This window comes from Apteryx mantelli, chromosome 8, assembly GCF_036417845.1.
Source record: "Apteryx mantelli isolate bAptMan1 chromosome 8, bAptMan1.hap1, whole genome shotgun sequence".
Classification (NCBI taxonomy): domain Eukaryota; kingdom Metazoa; phylum Chordata; class Aves; order Apterygiformes; family Apterygidae; genus Apteryx; species Apteryx mantelli.
The window spans coordinates 28569882-28590790 of record NC_089985.1 but is presented as its reverse complement, the minus strand read 5'-3'; the positions used below and the strand labels follow the sequence as shown (position 1 = coordinate 28590790).

Here is a 20909-nt window from a genome sequence, read left to right as displayed (position 1 = left end):
GTCATGGCTGAATTAGAAAAGAATTTATACTTCATAATGCTGAAATCTAATGAGATTTTATCCATCCAACTCCCCCGATTTTTTCGGATGTTGATTTGCTAAGATATGTGGTTTCTGCTGCTGAACAGCTATTGTAGCTGTAGCAATCTTTGATTGCATCTGAATAGAACTACAACCCCGGCTAATAAACGGGCTAAAATCTGACACACTATTATTTACATAAAGTTGAGGTATTTTGATTTATTACTTTAATTTAAGTTTAGTTCAACTACATATTAAAAAAAAAAAGATCCTGTTTTGGTATTCACCACATCTTTGGATGCAAACATGGTAAGCAAGTTAAAATAATGCATTATATTGTACCTTAACATAGAAAGCATGTTAATACAATGTATATCTTACGCTGGGTAAACAAAAGCTTTTAAATTAAGATCTTTCTGAATCTGGTAACTTAGGCAAGCTGCTTAATATAAAATGCAAACATATACAATTGGTTTTAATTTATTCATGCTTATGTTTCATTTATCCTTCTAAATTAGACATCACTATAGTTGTGGACTAATGAATAGTGAATTCATTAATTTATTTAATTTGCTTCAGGAAATCTCTGCTTCTGGTGAAAAAGTCTTGAGTCCTGAGTCTTTGGGTCTGTAAGTCTGTGCCACTTTATATACTATGCTTTGAGGAGTAAATATCCTGGCATGCCAGGATACTATTGCTCCACTTTCTATTTTGTCATTTGTTTACATTACTTTTGTAAGCTTTCTGGCTTTCACTCTGAACAAGCAAATAATTGCACATCAGTAAGTGCAGCAATGTATAACTTCAGAAATTACAGAAACAGTTGAGTGATTACCACACTTCTGAATTTTTCATGCATCATGACATACTTTGCTAGAAATACAACACACACATTCCCAGCAAGTTATTACCATGATTTGAACACATAACTGATTTCACATAATTTGGAATTATTAAAAAGACTTTTGTAAACATGCTTAAGTTCAATTGTATGCTTGAAGCATTTGTTAAAAGCTCCTTAAGAACTATTATAATTGAAATAACAGTTTCAAACAGAAACAATTAAAGGATTTGCAAATTAATCTATAAACCAATGCTACTTACTCCAGCTAAAGTTCTATTAATATGTTCAGTTATACAGTCTTTGTATAACTCACACTTGGCCTTTGGATTTTCTGTAGAAATTAAAAACAAAATGATTATTTTAAGTTTAATTCAATATTCAATATATGCTCATTGTAAGAGCTCTTCTTTAAGTAATTCCCCAAACCACCATCATTCTGAATTTATGCACATAAAATGCAGCACTCCAATCTCAAACTTCAACTACAAAGACCTTATCTTGACAGCAGTTACTGTTTGTACAATACTGAAACACCACTGAACTGGACTAGAGTATTTTTATTATGTCTTTGGTGGAGTTTGGCCCCTTTTCTTGGGACTTCTACCAGGGCAGTTAAGAGAAGGTTCGAATTTACAGAGTGGCATACACATCTGAACAGCTAGGAGGAGGTATACATTTTTCAGAATGGATTTCATCACACTGTTTAGCAAAAATACATTTATAAAAGCATTATTCTGAGGAAATGTAGATGTGACTGCCTTGCCTCTTTTCATGTCTTGCTGATTAATCTAACTGAAGATAAAGAGACACTGGTGGGTTTCTCAGAAGATGTAGCTCTATAATAACACATAAACCTTTATAATATCATGTACCTTGGCAGGAAGTGCCATCATTTGGCTTAAACTGCAATTTTCCTGTGGATGGTTGATAACCTTCCTTACAGGCGCAGTTATACCCTCCATCCACATTTTCACATTTTGCATGATCTCCACAGGCAACAGTTCCTTCTTTGCTGCACTCATCTACATCTGCAAATATCGTGAGAAATTGAATTTTTTATTAAGTATTTACAGACTAACACCTTGCTGCTTTGTTGATAATAGCCCTGCACACTGCAAGCAATTTCACAATAAAATTTCTTGGAAGAAAAAAAAGGCAAAAACTAAAAAGACGAACTTAATGGCAAAACATCTGCCAATTATGTTACTTAGGGATTAGCAGGATAAATCATAATTGATAATATTTTTATACCACCACTTTTATTACTATGTAATATTGCATTGTTCATGTTTTAAAAGCATGAGTTGAAATATTAATTCTATCATAACAAAACACTTGGCATGATGAAAATCATCTGAAATCCATTTTCCAGAGATTAGACTAAATAGATTTTCTCAACCTTACTATTCAGTTAGAAAAGAGAAAGAAACTGCAGCCTTTGCTTTTAAGTCACAGATTTAAAAAGATGCTTCAAAAGATCATTCTATCCATCTGGTTAATCTAAGATTTAAGCTCTGTGCCCTTTAAAGTGCTTGGCATGTCTTTTTTTTTTAATCCACAGTTAAATTACATTTGCCTAAAATAGCTTTTGTCCTTCTAAATAATTTTCTGTTAGGTAGATAGGTTCAGTAGCTGGGTGGGGCACACTCTACGAGAAAAAATGATGAATTCCAGTAAAGGAATTCATGAATTGATCAGTTTAGGTGGGTAGGGCACTAACTCCCTGGCTGGAGTGGGGAGCAGTTTGCATAATTTGTTTGGCTGAAGATAGAGATCAAATAACTCAATAGATTTACTGGAGAAAGTAAACTGGGAAAAATACCAAAGAATTCTGAAGAACAGAGTAATGGGCTGTGAAATGCTGTGCTGGAAAGGAGGGAAAAATAGGTGGACAGGTTTGGGATAGGTATATCTAAGGAAAAGAACTGAAGAATGAAGAAATGATATATGAGTAGATTTAAATGAACAGGATGAAGTGGGATGACAATGAATTTGGGAAAGAAACAGGGGCAAAAGCAGGCCTGATGCACTGATTATTGGAGAAGAACAGCGAGCTGGACTGACAGGAGGGCTTTGTGCAGCCAGAAGGGATTTAAGAACAAACAAACAAAAAACAGATATAGGGGGTTGGAAATGCACCTTTAGCATGCAGAATCATTTTTGTACCCTTATTTTGACACAAGATTGTTGGTGGTTTTGGAAATGGGATAAGACAAAAGTGAGCAATAACATATGAGAAATGTGGAAAAGCGTGGAGGTACAGAAATATATACTGCATGTCTGTGGATATATCTTGGGAATATAGAAAGATATCTGAAGGATGCCTGAGGGCCCCTCTGCCTTTTTCACAGAACTTTTTGATAAATTAAGTAGAACATTCTTTATTAATGGCAAGACAGCCTCCTTACATAATCAAATGAATGCTTTCTTTTCCTTTTTTTTTTTTTTTTTTAAATTGGGGCAACAGTAAACTGCATTTGAACTTTTAGTGGAGCACCCAACAACTTCTGCATCCACACCCTTTTTTTTTTGTTCTACACTTCATTCTCCAGGTTCCTTTCTTCTGCTTGCAATGCTAAAGGCCTCTTAGGGGTCAAGGAGATGGGTGAGGTTTCACCCCTATCTTCCACATGCCTCTCTGCCTCACTGAGCAGTGGGTCCAATTTACACCTGAAAAGCTGCATTTTAAATGGGTGGTTCAGAAGCTCCAGTTGAAAAGCAACTCAAGATGTTAGTTTGCTCCCTATTTAATGCCCAGAACAGTAGATGTTCTTCTTTAATGAACTGAGGTTTGCATTATCCATATTTGTACAGTTTCTGTGACCTCAGTAGTCATAGTCATACTATACTTCAAGGAATCTGACAAAAGTGGGAAAAAGAGGGGGGGAAAAAAGGGATATAGTGCTACACGCAGGCTAATTCATAATTAAATGCTGTCATTTAAAGACATAAGGCCAAAGTTCCTACTCTTGGCATTTAAATAACCTCTCACACCAGTAAACTGTAAAGCTCTTTTTGAAACAAGTAGGTGCCTCTCAGTGCCCTGTTGTATGACTCAATGTAACACAGTCAAACCTTGATTGAATTGAAGTGCCAAGGGTGAAAAACATGACAATACCAGTTTGCATAACAAGAACACACATCAGCCTTATGCCAGAGATTTCTTTGGCCTTGTCAGCTACACTGAGAAGGACATATACATCTCAACAAAGTATTCAGTATATAGCATAGTACTAAAACTATGTAAATGACAACAAGCTTTACTAAAACTTACAATGACTTATAAATATATAAATATTTGAATACATTCCAGATCATCATTGCTAAGTATCAAGTTGCCATGTGATTTACTCTTGCAAGTATTTCAAAATTATTATGATAATTTGCTTTTCATGAACCTAGTTTGGTAAATCATTTATTTGTCATTATTGGGCATTCATACAAATTACCCTTCTTTTTTGTAATTATGTCACATATTAAGTGTAAAGGAGATTTTAATGAGAAGTAGGATTATCCAAAACAACAGCAGAAACTCAAGCAGCACGTCACATCTCTGGCAACAGGATGGCTATTTAAAGTCTGATAGAGACACCCTGTTGAGTATATGCAAATAGACTTTCTGCAGTTGAGTTGTCCATATGGAATGAGTCCATATCACGCCTATCTAATTTACTGTTTCCTAGAGAAAAAGTCTCCAGGATGACAAAATTAAAAAACAATATGCCTGATCTTGCAAGGTACTAATCAGCTTCACACCCCTTTTAAATCAATGAGACTTTCAAGGACAGTCAACAATTTGTGGCAGTTACAAGAATGCTCCTTTTAAGTTTCTGCTTTGAAATAATTTGTGCCATAGCTGTAGTTTTTTGTTTCTTTATTTTTTTGCAGTTATTCCTTTTTAAATGAATATGCAATTGTTGGACCACACACGGACAACAGCTTGTCAGTGCTTTCAGCAATCCAATTTGACTGGAACTTTGGGGCTGGTAACTTAAACCATCCTCCTTCATTTATGGTGGGAGCAGGACTGGGCTGCCAAAGCTTGCATGAGCAGTTTTCACAGAGAAGATTCCTGAGCAAAGGTTGAAGGATAGCAGCTTTTTAAACAGAAGAGCATTTGCCATAGCTCTGCCAGAAACCGGCCTCTTAGTAAAACATTCAAAACAAATCCTGGAGTTGGACTTTGAAGCTTTTATAATAGCTCTGATCAGAAAATAATATCACTGACACCACTTAGGCTAGTGTGAAAATAGATTTATAACCTTTTATTTTATTTCTGTGCTTTGTCATTCCTCATTTACTGCAGCGGGCAAGGAAATTCCAATTAATATAGAAGTACTGAGAACAGTTATTATGTTCAGTCTTGCCAATTACTGGATTTTACCTACATCACTTTGATTCTTCATCAGTCAGTCAAGACAGCTTGATATCTACATTATACTGTCTGCTTATTAGTAGCTTGCAAGTGCTTGAAAAGTCCAATTGCAAAGGACTAGATGTTCCCTCCCAGTGTCTCCATACTGTGGAAGGCAGCAGCGTACACAAAGTAGAAATAAAAAAGCCTAAGAATGGCACAGGTAAAAAATCTAGCAGTGTGGCATAATGTTATATCCCACCTGCTACAACACTCTCCCATCACAGAAAAGGATGTGATGGAGAATGGGTGTCTTCCCAGTACTCTCAGAAGAATCTGGGAAAAACCTGAAGACCACTAATAGCTTGTTTCTGGAAAGGGCAGAGTGGCATGGACTTCACTTTCATTTTAGAGATGGCCATTTTCATATTTAACTCTGTTGACTGGGGCAAAAAAAGTAGGTTTGTATTTCACCTTTTTATCTGCAGCAGAACATTCAATAAAATGTGAAGTCTAAGGATAAAACGTGGCTTTTACACAGTAAATAGATTTTAGTATATCACATTCAGAACAGTAGAAAAATGTCATCTTCTTTAGAACTATCATACCTCTGCATTTCTTTTTTTTTCTTCTCCATTTCCTTTCTCTCTCTTTTTGCTCTCTCCTCTTCTACTCTCCCGTTCTACCTCTATCTGCATGTTTCATTACCATCTCTTCCCCAATTCCATCTGATAATATGATGAAATAATGCTGACTCTCAACTCAAGAGTTAACATCTTGGTTGGAGTAAGGGGGAACTGACATTTCCCAGAGCTACTATCTCAAGCTGTTTTGTGATCCAGGGATTTATGACTTATACTCACTTCGTATTTGGAAGATTAATATAACATCCAAAAAGGAGAGAAACACACACATGCATACCCACAGAGTTTGAAATGAACTCACACACACAACGATACACCACACTTGCACCACTTGGAAGTCCACGTAGGTTTGATGGCATTTGTCTATAAACAAATAGGTTGCATAATGGCACTCTCCACATTTCAACCACTGTATTTTTCAGCATTTATTTTATATATATACACTTTATTATGTGTATATATATACACACACAGATATATATATATATATATATCATAAAGAAAACTTAAGACTATGTAGAATTAGGAAAAAAACTGGGACCTATAAACTTGTGTGGGATGGATGCTTGGTAACTCTGTCCTCTGATTTGTACCGGGTACCTTCCACTATGATTATCATGGCAACTTTGATGTTTGCTTCAGCTGTGTATAGCACAACCTGAATATACTACTGCCAGATACCTAGGTACAAGTCATATCATCTACCTGCAGCACCAGATCCACTGAGTACAAAATATTCTATTATTGTTATCTGGCAGATAAAGTGGAAAATTAGTTGTGGATCAAAACGTTGTCTTTAGGACTTACTGCTTGGTAAAGTAATGTTTAATGAGGTTTAATGAGATGAGAACATGTAAACCCATGTTTAATGAGAAGAGGTGCCCACAGGTAATTTTTTATTTCAGTGTGAGTTTTGGAAGCTCTCAGGTCCTCCCATACAGACTGGCAAAAAAAAAAGAGAAGTGATAAACTGACCCCCAGTACAGGATAAAAATGAACGAATCTGTCCAATAGAGGAAAGAGGGAAACATAGGAAATTGGCAAGTTAATGGTAAAAAGCTAAAGTGACTCAAGGAACAGTCAGAGAAATAACTTTGAAGACAAAACTTCTGAAGCTGAGAAAATGTCGTAACTGGTAAAAATCAAAGCTTGGATGAGAACCACGAGAATATTTACAGCTCAGTGTGCTAACAGTCTCAATCCCAGCTAATTTAAGAACGATTCATAGTGGCTGAGTAAAGCAGAGCTCTTTTAGATGGATGTGAGCAATGGGCAAGAAATGTTGATTAGATCACTTTCTGGCTTAATATGCATCCATTCTGCTGATATTAAGAGCAGTAAGAAGAAGAGAGCTTGTCAGCACTCACAAGCTCACAGGAAACATATCTAGAATGAGACACAGTCAGCACAAAGGTATAAAAGGCAATAGATTTATTTCTCATTTTCCCATTCCCTGAGGACTATTGCAACATACAGAGAAAATTACCAAGGGTTTGAGAAAAGAGAAATAGTTACAGTTCTTCCATTCAAAGGAAATCCTAAAGGCTTGCAAAGTTGTTCAGAAATAACATTTTTCCCAAGAACTTTTCCTCCCCTGTAATCTTGAACATGATCCATCCAGCTGCAATGGAAACAGAACCTGACGGATGGCACAGAAGGTAGGATAACTGCTGATCTTGCTCATTGCTTTTGATCTAACTTAGAGAATTACCAAAAATATCCAAGCCAAAGCCCCCAATCAAAAGATATTTGGAGCATAGTAGGTCAAACGTGTGGATTTTGCTGGTCCGGAACCACCTAATGCACTTTGTCATTCCTCTTTGTTTTGAGAATAATTTTGCTCATAGTTCAGGGAAACAGTGGCATAAATGGGTGGATTGAGGGTTACTGTTTTAACTTAACTCTATGTTCATTGTCTAAAATTGTGATGTGGATTAATACTATTGCACGTGGCATGAAGATAGAAGCATTATTAAAATCAATAGCAGCTGCAGTGTTTTGAGTGAGAAATGTAGGCCTGAACTGGAATATTAAATCTGTACCAGTCTGAATTACAGGAATTTCATATCCAGACTCCAAACTTCACAAATCTGAAGGTAGCTTACTAGATTGCTATAAATAACAGAAGCAATAAGAAAAGAATGACAATTTAAAGCTAGCTGGCAGACATTAATAACTTACCCACACAGGAGGTTCCGTCATTAGGTACAAAACTTTGTTGACCATTGCTGGATTTGAAACCAGGCGCACACATGCAGAAATAACTTCCCACAGTGTTTGTGCAATTGGCATTCTCTCCACAAGGTTGAGTAGCATTTTCACATTCATTATCATCTGTCAAGACATAAATTATGGAGAAATATATTTGCATTTGCCAATTGAAGAAAACAATAAAGTAAAAGCTTAATTTAGCCTTGGGTATTTTTATTTCTGTAGGTTTAGAATGCTGAGCTAGCACTTTTAGTATTTGCCTACACAGGTTTCCCATTGACAAGGAAGTAATCAGGTGTTCAGCAGCACTCCTCTGCCCTCATTCTGCATGAGTCAACAAACCAGAAGAAAACTGACGGGATACTGAAATTTATGTCTTAACATGATATTCATTTGGAAGAAGGGATCAAGTCATGTATATGTTTTGTCATGCTTGTATTTGGTAATCTTTTTGGTACCTATGTGGTCTTCACAAATCTACAGATAGAGAATAGCCCCGAGAACACGCCTGGGAATTCAGAATTATAGAAAATAGGGCCCAAAGGGACATCAAAAAGTCACCTATTTCATTTCTCGACACCAAAGCAGGATCAGTATAGCTAAACTGACAGATATTTATCTAGCCTGTTCTTGAGGATCTTCTGTGGTATTTCTAAGCATTCCCAGACAACAAACTGTTAGAAAGTTTGTCCTACTGTCTGACCTGAATCTTCAAATATATTATTGTTTTTCTTACATCCTTTCTTCTTAAGATCTTTGGGATAACTAATGACAACAAACAGATGAGCAAGATTCATGGCTTGATCTTTACCTCTCACAGATTGCTGTGTGAGTCATCAATTTTGTATCTACAAAATTACATGATCTCTTTCACAGGGCTAATCCTATGTCTCCAACGATACAAGAAAGAAGGAGCTATGTATGCAGGTTTTAAGATTACTTCCTCTCTGTAGGGCCTCTGCATCTGCTCTTATTGGGAGAGTGAGGATCCAGGTAGTTTGATCAAAGGTCACATGAAATCATAAACTCATGCATTGTACTGTACAGTCAGTCTATTGCAATGAGTCAATAAAACTGTTTTCTCTCTAGAATATTCCAAGATCCCTGCAGTCTATTAAATAATTATGACCAAACTTGAGAAAAAATTCAAAATCTGCCTTATCCAGAAACTCTACTTATTAGACTGAGAATAGCATTCACAAGACTGATACTTCTGTCTTTCCAGTAGCCCATCTGTTCCCAAAGCACCCCAAAACTCTGAAGTAAGCAAACCAGCTAACAAAACCCTCCCAAACAAGATGACACTCTCTGAGCAGAGGTCTTTATTTTCTTTATTCTGAGAAGGGAAGGGAGTTAAAGGCTTCCTGAAGCTTGCTGGGATTTTATTCTTGTTCTCAAGCAGAAGGTACTCAGGACATGATAAATGACAGGAAAGAATTCTAACAGGGAGAGATATAGCAATTCATTGCAAAAGACAAACGATTAAGAAGCATGACAGGAAGAAGAAATATGATTTCAGAAAAGATGCCCATGGATGAGTTTCAGAAAGGTGCTTCTGCTTCCTGATGGCCAGTGTTCTCATAAGGTGTTTGCAGAGACAGGATATAGATAACTACAGTGTCACGTAAGTTAAGGAAGTGGTAAAAATAAAATACACCAAGAGCTGTAAAGTGTAGCAGGAATATGTTCTGCAGTATAACCTACTCTCGACCCCCCGAATAACTCTGGCACAGTGCATTTTTCAGATTATACCTCTGATGTGATTTTGCATGTTACTCAGTTGACTCAGAGGTGCAAATATCAATTCAGAACTGCAACTTTCCTCAGGGGAATTTGGGTCAACAGTGTCAAATGGATTACACTCATTATAACTAAAATGGAATGTAATTTAATGAGGAATCCCAGTATGAAAGCACTTTGCCAACACATGCCAACAATATTTATTTTACAGCTTTGGTATTCATGAGAAAACAGTGGAGAAGGTGTATGATTTGGATCTTACTTAGAGAATGCCAAGGTAAATCCACATTAGCTTCAGTGAAATCATGGATGGAGGCAGGAGGAAGTGTGGGAGTCCAAGTTGAGAAGCTGAGCCCGGGAAAATGACCATTCCTGTCTGGCAGGTGGCAGTCTAGGAACCAGGCCTCAGAACATTCTGCAGATCCTTGCAGTGAGTTCCACTTGACTGAATGTCATTTTTTGTGTGTTTGCCCGTATTGCAACCCCAATTTGCTCTAGGACCCTGGCATTTCATCAAGAAAGAGAGTGGACTATCCCGTGTTAGCTGCTAAGTAAACTAAGTTAACTTCCCTTTTTGGGAAGGTATTGTAGTTCCTAGAAAACGATATGCATTGACTTTGGAAAGCACATGGGACAGAAGTCATGGAAAATCAGAAATGGAATGACACGGCAGGACTTCATTCAATGTAGGGACAATAACAGCTGAGGAGATAAAAGCTACAGGCTTATGCAAATAGAAAAGCAAAACTCTTGCTTTTGGTTTGTTTTCTAGGAGTTCAAATATAAGTATTGCAGTCCTCAAAACCCAGAACTATTACCATTCTCAGGTGGCCCAAAGAACATTCAGAGGCATTAAAATGACTCATGAGGTGGTCATTAATAAAATCTTTAGTTTTGCCTAATTAACTTTACTGGGTTACTGTTGGTTTTACACATATTTAGGGTGTCTGTAAAGTTTTTAATGGTGACTACATTGTCTTAGAAGGCTTGCCTACTCTGAGAACCATTAGGAAAGTGTTCTGACTCCCTTTCCTCTTCTGGGAGGAAACAAGTCTCTTTTATAGCTAGCTTACAAAACTAGCTTGTTTTCAATCACCTGGCCTGACGGGATAAATCAGCAAGGAATTTTAGGTTGCATGCACCAGACACACTTCAGGGACTTCTCTTACTTATTTTTGTTCAAATGTAGCTTACACATAACAAGTAATAGAATATTTGCTTAGTCCGTTCCACCAAGCAGTGACTTGAGGTCTTTTGTAAGTTGTTTTTTAAACCTAAATAGTATAGCTGGAAGTACTGGGATAGAGACAAGAATAGCAATTATGCGTGTGCACCAGATAAAACACAGGGATGAAGCTGCATATGGTAAAAGTTAAGCACATGCTTAACTGCTTCAGTGGCTTGAAACCAAAGAATTGGGCAGGATTAGCGTTTTTAACGGAGAAACGTGATGGTTCATTCTGCAGTGTTCTCATTAATAACTACGGATCACTGTTTATTGTCATGTTAAGGGCTTTTCCTCTATTTCATAGTTAATATGTTTATAGTACATCAGCAACAATTAGGCATGGTGCTAGAAGCAGAAGATATGTTCAAACTGTCCCATTTAGAATATCTAGACAAATGCAATAAAGAAAGTAGCCCTTTTTAAATTAAGAAATATGGAAATACGTAAGTAAGTGAAAATTGTATCACATTCAGAAATGGCAGAAATTGTATCCCATTTCACAAAACTGATAATATGGTGCTTAAAACAACAGAAAATTAAATCCAGCATATCTTTACTATGGTATATGATTCCCAGAAAAAAACTGTACTTGCAAGGATGCATGGTATAATAATTTGAAAAACCTCCAGAACATTTAAAAATAAAAATAGTAACTTACATAGCAAACACAAGAATGGATATTTTAAAGAGTTAAATTCATAAAGAACTTTCATTTCACTGTTCCCATGGTTTAATATAATACTGAGAAGACCATGCTGGGGTATAGCTTACTGGATCACAGGCCCAGGGTGATGCTCACGATGGAAAACTACCAGGTTAGTGAGAAAGGCAAGTAAGGAACAAGTTTTCAAGAAAACAAGAAGTTCTATATACACTTTGACTAGATATGCTTAAATAATCTGCCTGGCTTCACTTGTAAAAATATTTTACAAGGTCAACAATGATGACAAAAATATCTTTAAGTTCTTTATATAGTCACCACATTGAACTGCTGTGTGAAGAAAAAAATCCAATGTGAAGCCCAGGGGTTTAAAGATATTTTCCAACTTCTTACATAATTTATAATATTATTGGATCTGTGTTTTAAGGGGAGTCAGGAAAAAAAAAGCAGGATTTAAAGATAGGAAATTTTGTATCAAATGTTTTCCACAGATACAGAGAGGATACTTGAAATGACAGCAAGCGTATAATCCACCTGCTTTGTTGCTACCCAATATAATTATGGTACGTGCATTCACTGCTGGCAGAGATACCCGCTGAACACTGCAGGCAGTACTTCAGGAATGCACACTCCTTTAAAGACTTTTTTCCTTTTTCAGTTACTGATGAAAATTTCAGAGACTTTTAGAAACAAGATTGGCCAAATGGCAAGGTTAATTATTATGCCTAAATGGTAATGCTGCATTCACATCTATTTCATATACATCTGCTGAATAGCTGATCTGTCTTAAAAACTCTCTCTTTTTTTAAAATGGCAATTCAGCCATTATATCTGGTTTGCCCTCAAAATCTTATCATTAAAAATCACAATGGGAGGAAACTTATGAATAATGTCATAGGAAATCTGTGTTAAACAGCCTGAAGAAAGGTGGATATAGGGATATGTATGCAGGCACATGTGAATATGGTTAATATGTTTACTTGATGCAGGTATAAATTAAAACTGATTCTCCATCCTCACCTTGAAAATGCAACTACTATTTATTTTGCTATGCATAAATGCATTTACGGTTAGATAAACTCAGTTATTAGCTGCATGTAACCATTTCGCTGGTAGTTTCGAGAAAATGTATAAGGACATTCTAAAATCAAAACATCTGAAGGGCTGATGCACTGCTTTCCAGACTGCTTTTCAAATTGTCAGGATGGTATTCCTCTGCTAAAACTGCATGCGTTCATTAATGTGGAAACTGAATTTTGATTTAGAATTGAGCAACCTGACTCAGAAGTTCAAACATTAATGTAGTCTTCCCCAGCCACAGAGGACCTTGAATTGGGTCCAGTGTTTGTATAAACACTCTTCCACATTGGATAACATTCTTCACTGTTAAATAAAATCTGCATCAATTTTGTTTTGCATTGATATAAAACATTTTTCTATAAATAACATTCTTTTTTAAAGAAATTTTAAATCATATATGAAATGCAAGATGTAGCTCAAAAGAATAATTTGTGGATTTTAGGACTATGATGCTATTGGAAAATAAAGGAATCTGGTAAGATGTTAGAGGAAAAAAAAGTATAGACCAAGTTTCTTCCACCATATTCCATAGGCTTTCCAAAATGCAACTTTTACCTTGTCATTTACCCTGTTATACTATTAGGTGGATATTAAGTTATGTTCTCTGATAGGAAAACTCTGTGATACCTACAGTTACAAGAAAACATCATTCATTATTATGACAGAAGCATGACAGAGCTCTTTGAATTATCAATTTGAGATGTAGGATTTATTTTGCAATACTGTTTTCATGTTTTACATGAAAAAAAATGCCATGAGGGAAACTTTTTATGGCAATGGATTTAGCAAAACAACTGCCTTGAAGGATTTCCATTGCACTGAGTACATCACTACGATAGACTCTGCCATGATATGGTGACATGCAATACGAAGAGTTAGTTTGGGGGTGAAACCTGTCATATTAATTCTCAGTCACACAGAAGTGCTATTTTTTTTCTTTTTATAAATTCTGAAGTAAACAATTTCTCCCTTCACCTCAAATAACAAACAAATAAGATAGGTTGCAATCACCTAAATTAAACAGAGTAATTTATATTATATAAAAATAATTATATTTTTACAATATAATTTTCAGTCCTCATTGAATAAGATTTTTGTAGAAGTGAAATCTCATATTATAGAATATTGTTGTGGGCTCTCTGGCATGCATTGAATTAAATTGATAGCAAAGGTCATCAGCCTGACTGCTAAGTGGAAAGGTGACCCGAGGGAAAAACTAGCAATGCTGGACCTGGAGTTTGGTCATTGGAGATAGCCAGCTGGAGGCAACTCACATGGCGGGATGACCTGCAGCTGCAGTACCTGGCCACTCAGGAGCATGCCACCTGCAAAGCCTGCCCTGGAGCCACACAGCCTGGAGGCCCAGTGTGGGACATCCAGGCTCCTGGCTGCTCTGCAGAGGAGCTGGAATTCTCCAAAATCTTAGATCAAGATCTTCCAGCTAGGCCTATATCTCCCAAGGCTTTCAACTAGGGCCTTGGCTGCAGATAGAGCACTCAGGACTTTCATCCTCCTGCCTCTCTGGCAGAGACCATAGTCCTGGTTCCCAACATAAAATGATCTATAGATGCTTTGTGGACAGGCTCTGACCTGGATACCCAGGCTAGGCTGGCCAGAAAGGCAGCAGGTTTCCCAGGGCAGCAGAAACCTGCCTGTTCCAGGTGAACTCTTGTGACACCATGACATTTTGGAGAAACATTTTAATGAACTAAGGACCCCTGACCAGAGCTTGAGTTTGACAGCCTGAGTTTTCCCAAAGCCACACATGAACAAGCATAGCAGTGATTTTTAGAAGTTTAATGCATGCTTGATGTTATTAAGGACCATAAACAACTCATACAGAGGTCATTACTGTATATTAGAATACATTTGCAACTTGTTCTGTTCAGTGTATTCCCCGGATGACATAAAAGGCAGTAATTACAACAGCAACAATTAATTTTGCCCTAATCTGGGCCTTTTGAAACCAAGGTTGGAGGCCTCTGGGGCACACCTGTCCATCAAGCATGGCAGTGGCAGCACAGGGCTGGGGACCTGTATCGGACTCAGTAGTCTGAAAAGTGGACAGCACTGGGTAGGAAGGAAACGTAGCCAGAGTGGCTGGGGAATACACTGATTCATTGCATCCGGCTGTTCTCTTTCGACAGCAGCCTCTACTGCCAAAGCTGCTATGGAGCCCCCGGGGGAAACTAAAACTACCCTTCCCTAGTGTAACCCCCACGGGAGAACCGTGCTTGAAGTGCCTCACTTAACCCCTCAAAAGCAAGGAAATGAAAGGCTTCCTGTAAAACAAATTCCAGTGCTGCTCACCCTGCTGTGCTTAGCTTGTCTGGAGGTCTCAGAACAGTGGGCGATCTCACATACATTACTTTTGTGCTGCAGGACTGTGGCTCTACAGCCATAACAGCCTGAGTTAAGAACAGCGATACCATTAACAACTTCGCCTTTCCTTCCTTGCGATCTGTTTCCATTAATGGTAATTTAATACAATTTGTTTATGATTCTCCAAAGATTCAGCATTCAAGTTTGGTCTAAATCAGCATGAAAGAGCAGATGCTTAGACGAACCACTTGAGACTGCAGAATTGGGCTGAAAATCTCATTTAAATATGAATTGCTTTCATAATGGGCCCTATTCGTCTTTGTCCTACGCCAGGGCAGGGGATCATGCAGTTGCTGCACAGGAAATCTTGCCACTGAAGGCTCTGTCTTGCTAGATTCTCATAACTCTCTACCTCCTTGTAAGAGCCCTTTCCAACACCTTCTCTGGATATTTTTATGGCTTGCCAGGAGCTTTTAACTGGTTTGAACTTGAGGGCTCTGCAGCCTAGCTGGACTCCTAAAAGTCCTTGGATCAGCAAAAAAATATTTTCTTTCACATTCTTCATAGGCTATGTGTATATGTAGAGATGATTTGAGATCAGCAGTTCTTGTGTGTCTGGTTGAGCTAAAGGGTCTCACAAAAAAAATTCCAGTAGTCCCATTTTGAGGAAGAGAGCATAAAAGAGTCCATAAAAGAAGGAGAAGGAAAGGCATGTTCCTATATATTCAAACACATAGGCTAGGTTTGTTTAGTGACTGAACAAGTTTTGGAGAGGTTGATATATTATCCAAACTGCTTCCCTCATCTCTTCCTAGAATTTTCAGACATTACAAATTAAACATGACAAACATTTATTACTGGGTAAGCACCAGTGATCAGATTGTCATTTGTTTAGCCACACAGAACAAGCTGCCTTTTCAATGCTTGTGTAGTATCAGAAAAATAAAATCTATAATTTGTGACCAGCCATACGTGAGGAATAGAATAAGAATGAAAGAATCTTTAAAAATGCTAGTCCTGGCCCAGAAACAAAGCACTTACCCAGCCTAGCAACTGCAGGAACTTGAGAACAAAAAGGAACAGGGTGCTCAAATTAGGGAAAACAGAGGGAAAGGGGAATAGCTGCTGAGAGGCCCTGTCCTACCTTTTCCCCAGCACTGACTCCCATCTTTTTGCAGTGGCCAGGAGACTATGTGCAATGTGAGGATGGCGGCAACACACTCCCACCCTCCTCCTGATAGGAGGTCTCAGCAGAGCGGTGCACTGGGGGGAACATCCCTACTGAAGCTGTCTTGCGGCAATTTTGTGGGGAGCTTCAAGCTGGGTGTGCAAACCCAAAATTAATTATTTGTTGTCTGGGTGATACCCCTTCCCTGACTGGAACACGAGGGGAAATGCTGTAAGCAAGATGCCATGAAGATTTACTTCTCCAACAGGGGAAAAGTCAGAGCTGATCAGACATCCCCTGCTGACCTGGTAAAGCTGGGTCTCAGGACACCTGTCAAGTGGTGGGTGAAGAGCACAAGCCAGAACGTCAGAGCTGGGCATGAGGGACCTGGAGCTGCCACTCACTCTTAGGGGAAGCAGACCGTGACCTCCTTGCACCTGGAGCACTCCAGGCTTCCCTTCCTGACTTCCCCCCAGGAATCTGACATTAATTCACACCAGCTGAGCACCTGGCTTGATGAGCTGTTAGAACGCAATGCTAAAGAAGAGGGACTGTAATAGTCAGAGATAGTGAGGAGTCACAAGTAAAATGGAAAAATCCAGGTTAGGGGTGAACTGTTTGAGTGCTCAGCTTGACTTTGGATACAAGGAATAATGACCAGGTAAATTCTCTGAAAAACAGGACTACCAACACTGAATAGGAGGGGATAAAACAATAATCCCATTTACAGTTCAAGTCACGTGCAGCTTCCGGTTAGCCATACAATGAACTCAAACAACCCAAGGTTCACATCTGACAGGATGTGAACAAGTGAGACGTCACCACTGAGATCTAAACATTTTGGTCTCAAACAAGAGATAACAGTGAGGGAAAACAGCTTAGCAAACAGTTTGATTAAGGGGGGAAAAAAAAAAGAAATCCAGGCAACACTCTCCCAGATTTCAAAACAAAAGAGAAAGATATTTATTCAGACTCTGAACAACACAGTCAGGAAATGCATCATCACATTATGGCTTATATATGCAAACTGTTGTGGTGCCATTATGGTACCGGTAAGCAAGATGTGAAAAAGGGGGTGAGAGACAACCCAGCTTGAATCAGGCAGAGGAATGTTAAGCATTATCTAATGAGCTTTATCTAACACACTGCAAACATGCAGCAAAGACTTTGATCAGGAATAGCTATTCTGTGTTGGGATATGGACTTATCTTTTATTCATACAGGACTAAATCCTGGAAAGCTTCTGAGATCTTCTTAAATGCCACATGGCAATGGAAACACCGTGTTTCGGCTGCACCAGGGGAGCCGGGATTGGAAGCACTAAGGTGCCTGTGGAGGATTTTCACTGATCTGCTACAGGAGCTCTCCACTAGAGCACAAAAGACAGTTTCAAATAGTTAATGCCAGTGATACTGGGAGGCATGAGAGTTCACTGCGCAGACTTTGTGCAGTGACAAGCATGAACGAGAATGTACATGGAGCTCTGTAAACATTTATAAAGGAACTGTTCAGATACATAAAGCAAGGTGTATACTTAGATGTGCTTTTAACTGGAGTTGGCTAGAGGCACTGACTGTCATTTTGTTTGGGGTGGTTCATATTATAGAGTTGGGAGCCAGAAACTGAGATCCAAATGCTGAATTCTTCCCTAGAGTAGGGAGACAGGTCTGTTTGCACTAGAGGGCAAGTGCAAGTTCATCTCTACCTACTTTTGAAGAAAGAGCTTTTCCTCAGCTGACCTGCTCTGTGACTCCTTCTTGTGGCAGGCTCTGAAATAGCAGGATTGCTTCTGCATTGACTTCTGAGACAGCAGAGCAACAACATACTCATATTTTGCTTACGTGTGTGAAAAGTCTGTTTCTTTAATGGGGCCTGACCTCAAACTCACTCATGTCAAAGAGTGGCTCCCATGAACTTTTGCTTTTACAGACAGACTCATGGAGAGAAACCTTGCAAAGAACACAAGGAAAGAATGAAAAACACATTGTTCCTCCTTTTCTCATCCCAAATGGATTTAGTTTCCAAGACCCAACCTCAACATCCTTGCAGGCACCCTGTGTCAAACTTACTACTCAAGGATTAGACAGAATGCAACTGAGATGCACCAGTTTCTTCGTTTGCTTCCACTGAAAACACTGAATTAAGGTGAAGTGCAGCTGAATTGGACTATGCTGGATTTTAAATGCCAACAGTGTACAGGTATCAATGTTTTCCTCAGTGCTACCAGCAGAAGGGTTTTAGGAACTTCCTGTTACTAAATATGTTATTCTCAATTCAGTTTTCATTTTTGTTGCCAGCTCACTTGCTTTCACTAAAACTCATCTTTTAACTGAAAAGTAAAACAGCATATGCACAACCAGAGAATACTTTTGCTTAAAGGAAAGCGAGCAGCGCAGCGGTGCCCTGCTGAGAAGGATTCACTGGTGGATAACAATGCCCCCTGCCGAACTGAACATGCAGTCCAAATAAAAGTACCACTTCAACACTGGAACTAGAACAGTATTTTTTCTTTTTTTAAACTATAACCAGACAACATCTTGGTTGTAATTTCTCACAGACTTCCCGTTGCATTTTCTGTTTACTATAGTGCTGATTCTATGCCAGCATTATGAAAGAAGATGTACCAGAAGGTCTGAGAATGAAGTCCTAGTTGTATTATTTAACCCTTCCTTCAATTTACATAGATGCCATGGTTTCTGCTGTATATGCATATCCTCATCTATATTCCCATACACCAGTAGCCAGTCTTTAATAGTATTCAGGAAAGTCAGACTCAGAATTGGTGTTCAGCTCCTAACACACCCAGTTCTTGTTATTTCCAACACTCATTTCTGAAAATTTCATATGCAGAACTTTGTGAACTGAAATACATAAGGTCAGAGGGCATATTCTGATATTAGTCTAAATCCAGACTTTCTTTTGCATATTTCAGCAGAAACTTTAAGCTGGTCCCATTAGAGGAAACAGTTCACCACTAGCTGCAAAGAGCTTATACACTGTCATACACCAAATCTTGGGATCCATCTGAACCGCATCCAACACAAGTTAAATGCATCTAAAAAAGCATTATAAACATATCAGGATCACTCTTTCCATGCCTAATGCCCAACGACTCCTTGATGGATGTCCCCTACAGCCAGTTACACAGGGGCCATCACTCAGAGGTCTTTATTGCTCTCTGGCTTCTTAAACAATGCCACATCCAACAACAGGTGAAATGTAAGGCTGGAAGTCTGAAGGAACATGAGTTCCTACCTCTCATGTGACAAGACTACCTTCCTGGCCTTGAGAAGATGAAAAACTCTGTCAGTTTACATTTACCACTTTAGTTGTGTTTTTGGAAAGGAAAAGAAAAACTGAACTCCACTAAAAATATTTTGCCAAATCGTTATATAAACTGATTTAAGAGCTTTAGTAGGAAGCCTCTATTTGGGCAAGAAGGACAAATCCGTATATAGTAAGGACAACTGCTCTCAGTGTTTAACTAAAACTCCCTATACATGTTTTTGCATTTGCTGCTTAAAAATAGATGGTACATTAAGAAGTAGAGGTGTCATTGTACGTTATCTTCAATAAATTTTGTCTTTTCAAAAATAATTTGCTGTAACATATCTGAAGCAGTGTTAAAAACATTTCTTATTTTTAACTTTGAGATCTGTATTATATTCCATTTTGGATTAAAAAAGAATACAATAAAAGACGCAGTAAAATTGCTTTGAAAGAAGTAATAGCTCAAATAATATGGAAGGCCATAAAACAGTGACTACCAGAGAAGCTATTTTTTTTCCATTGTGGAGCAGTATTCATTGATTTCTGAAACCACAGACTAATAATGCTCTGAGTGGAGAAAGTACTTGAAGGAGTCTACTCTGTGCATCAGAGACATTGAGTTCATGATGTACTTTTGTAAAATCCAAGTTACAGTGCTAAGGACAAGAGCAGCTTGATGAAATTTGATTGCCAGTACTACTCAGGAGGTTAGATGAGGTGACCCGATACTTGTCTATGAGATGCATGGACCTATATTGCTCTGTCTAGGTTAATATCAAGGTTAGCTCATTAAAAGAAAATAACTCCAATAGAGAATGGACACCCATATTTTAAATTTTCAATACCTGTTTCATTCGCCTTGTCAAATTACTTGTGATAAAATTACATGTGAACTATGCATCTTCTACAGTGACTCACATAGCTTTTACATGACCTGGTGACAAACTGTGTTTTTTATATTATCTCTGTTTGTAAGTTATCCCATTTAAATGCTCTGGAATTCAATAGCTTCACTACTGGATAATAGACTAATTCACAAAAGGAAATCATTTCAATCTATAACTGAGAAAAGCCATTAATTACTGGAAAGTGTCCAGTGTCCAAACCTGAAGATATTAAATACGGTCTGGCAAGGAAGAGACAATTAGACTGAGGAATTCTACCCAAAGGGAAAACATGCCAGCGTTACTTCAGCTAGACTAATGACTTCTACAACTATAACCACTCTAAGTATTTCCAGCTACTGTCAATGCTGCAAGTATTTAACTACATGATGAAATTATCTTAACCGTTGCTGACAGTCATATTCTTAGAGACTGACCCCAGCAGTACATTTCTGATAACAAAAGTCACTATGAAAATACAT

The 20909-nt window shown here is 38.1% G+C and overlaps 1 protein-coding gene across 1 annotated transcript in view; it reads right to left on the bottom strand.

Moving 5' to 3' along the window:
* The window catches only part of ADGRL4 (adhesion G protein-coupled receptor L4), a 76001-nt gene that overhangs the window by 27804 nt on the left and 27288 nt on the right, over nucleotides 1–20909 (bottom strand). The window contains exons 3-5 of the mRNA XM_067300773.1: nucleotides 8045–8197; nucleotides 1738–1893; nucleotides 1126–1196 (exon numbers count right to left, since the gene is read on the bottom strand). Of these exons, the coding sequence (XP_067156874.1) occupies nucleotides 1126–1196; nucleotides 1738–1893; nucleotides 8045–8197 (380 nt within the window). The remainder of the gene's footprint in view (nucleotides 1–1125; nucleotides 1197–1737; nucleotides 1894–8044; nucleotides 8198–20909) is intronic.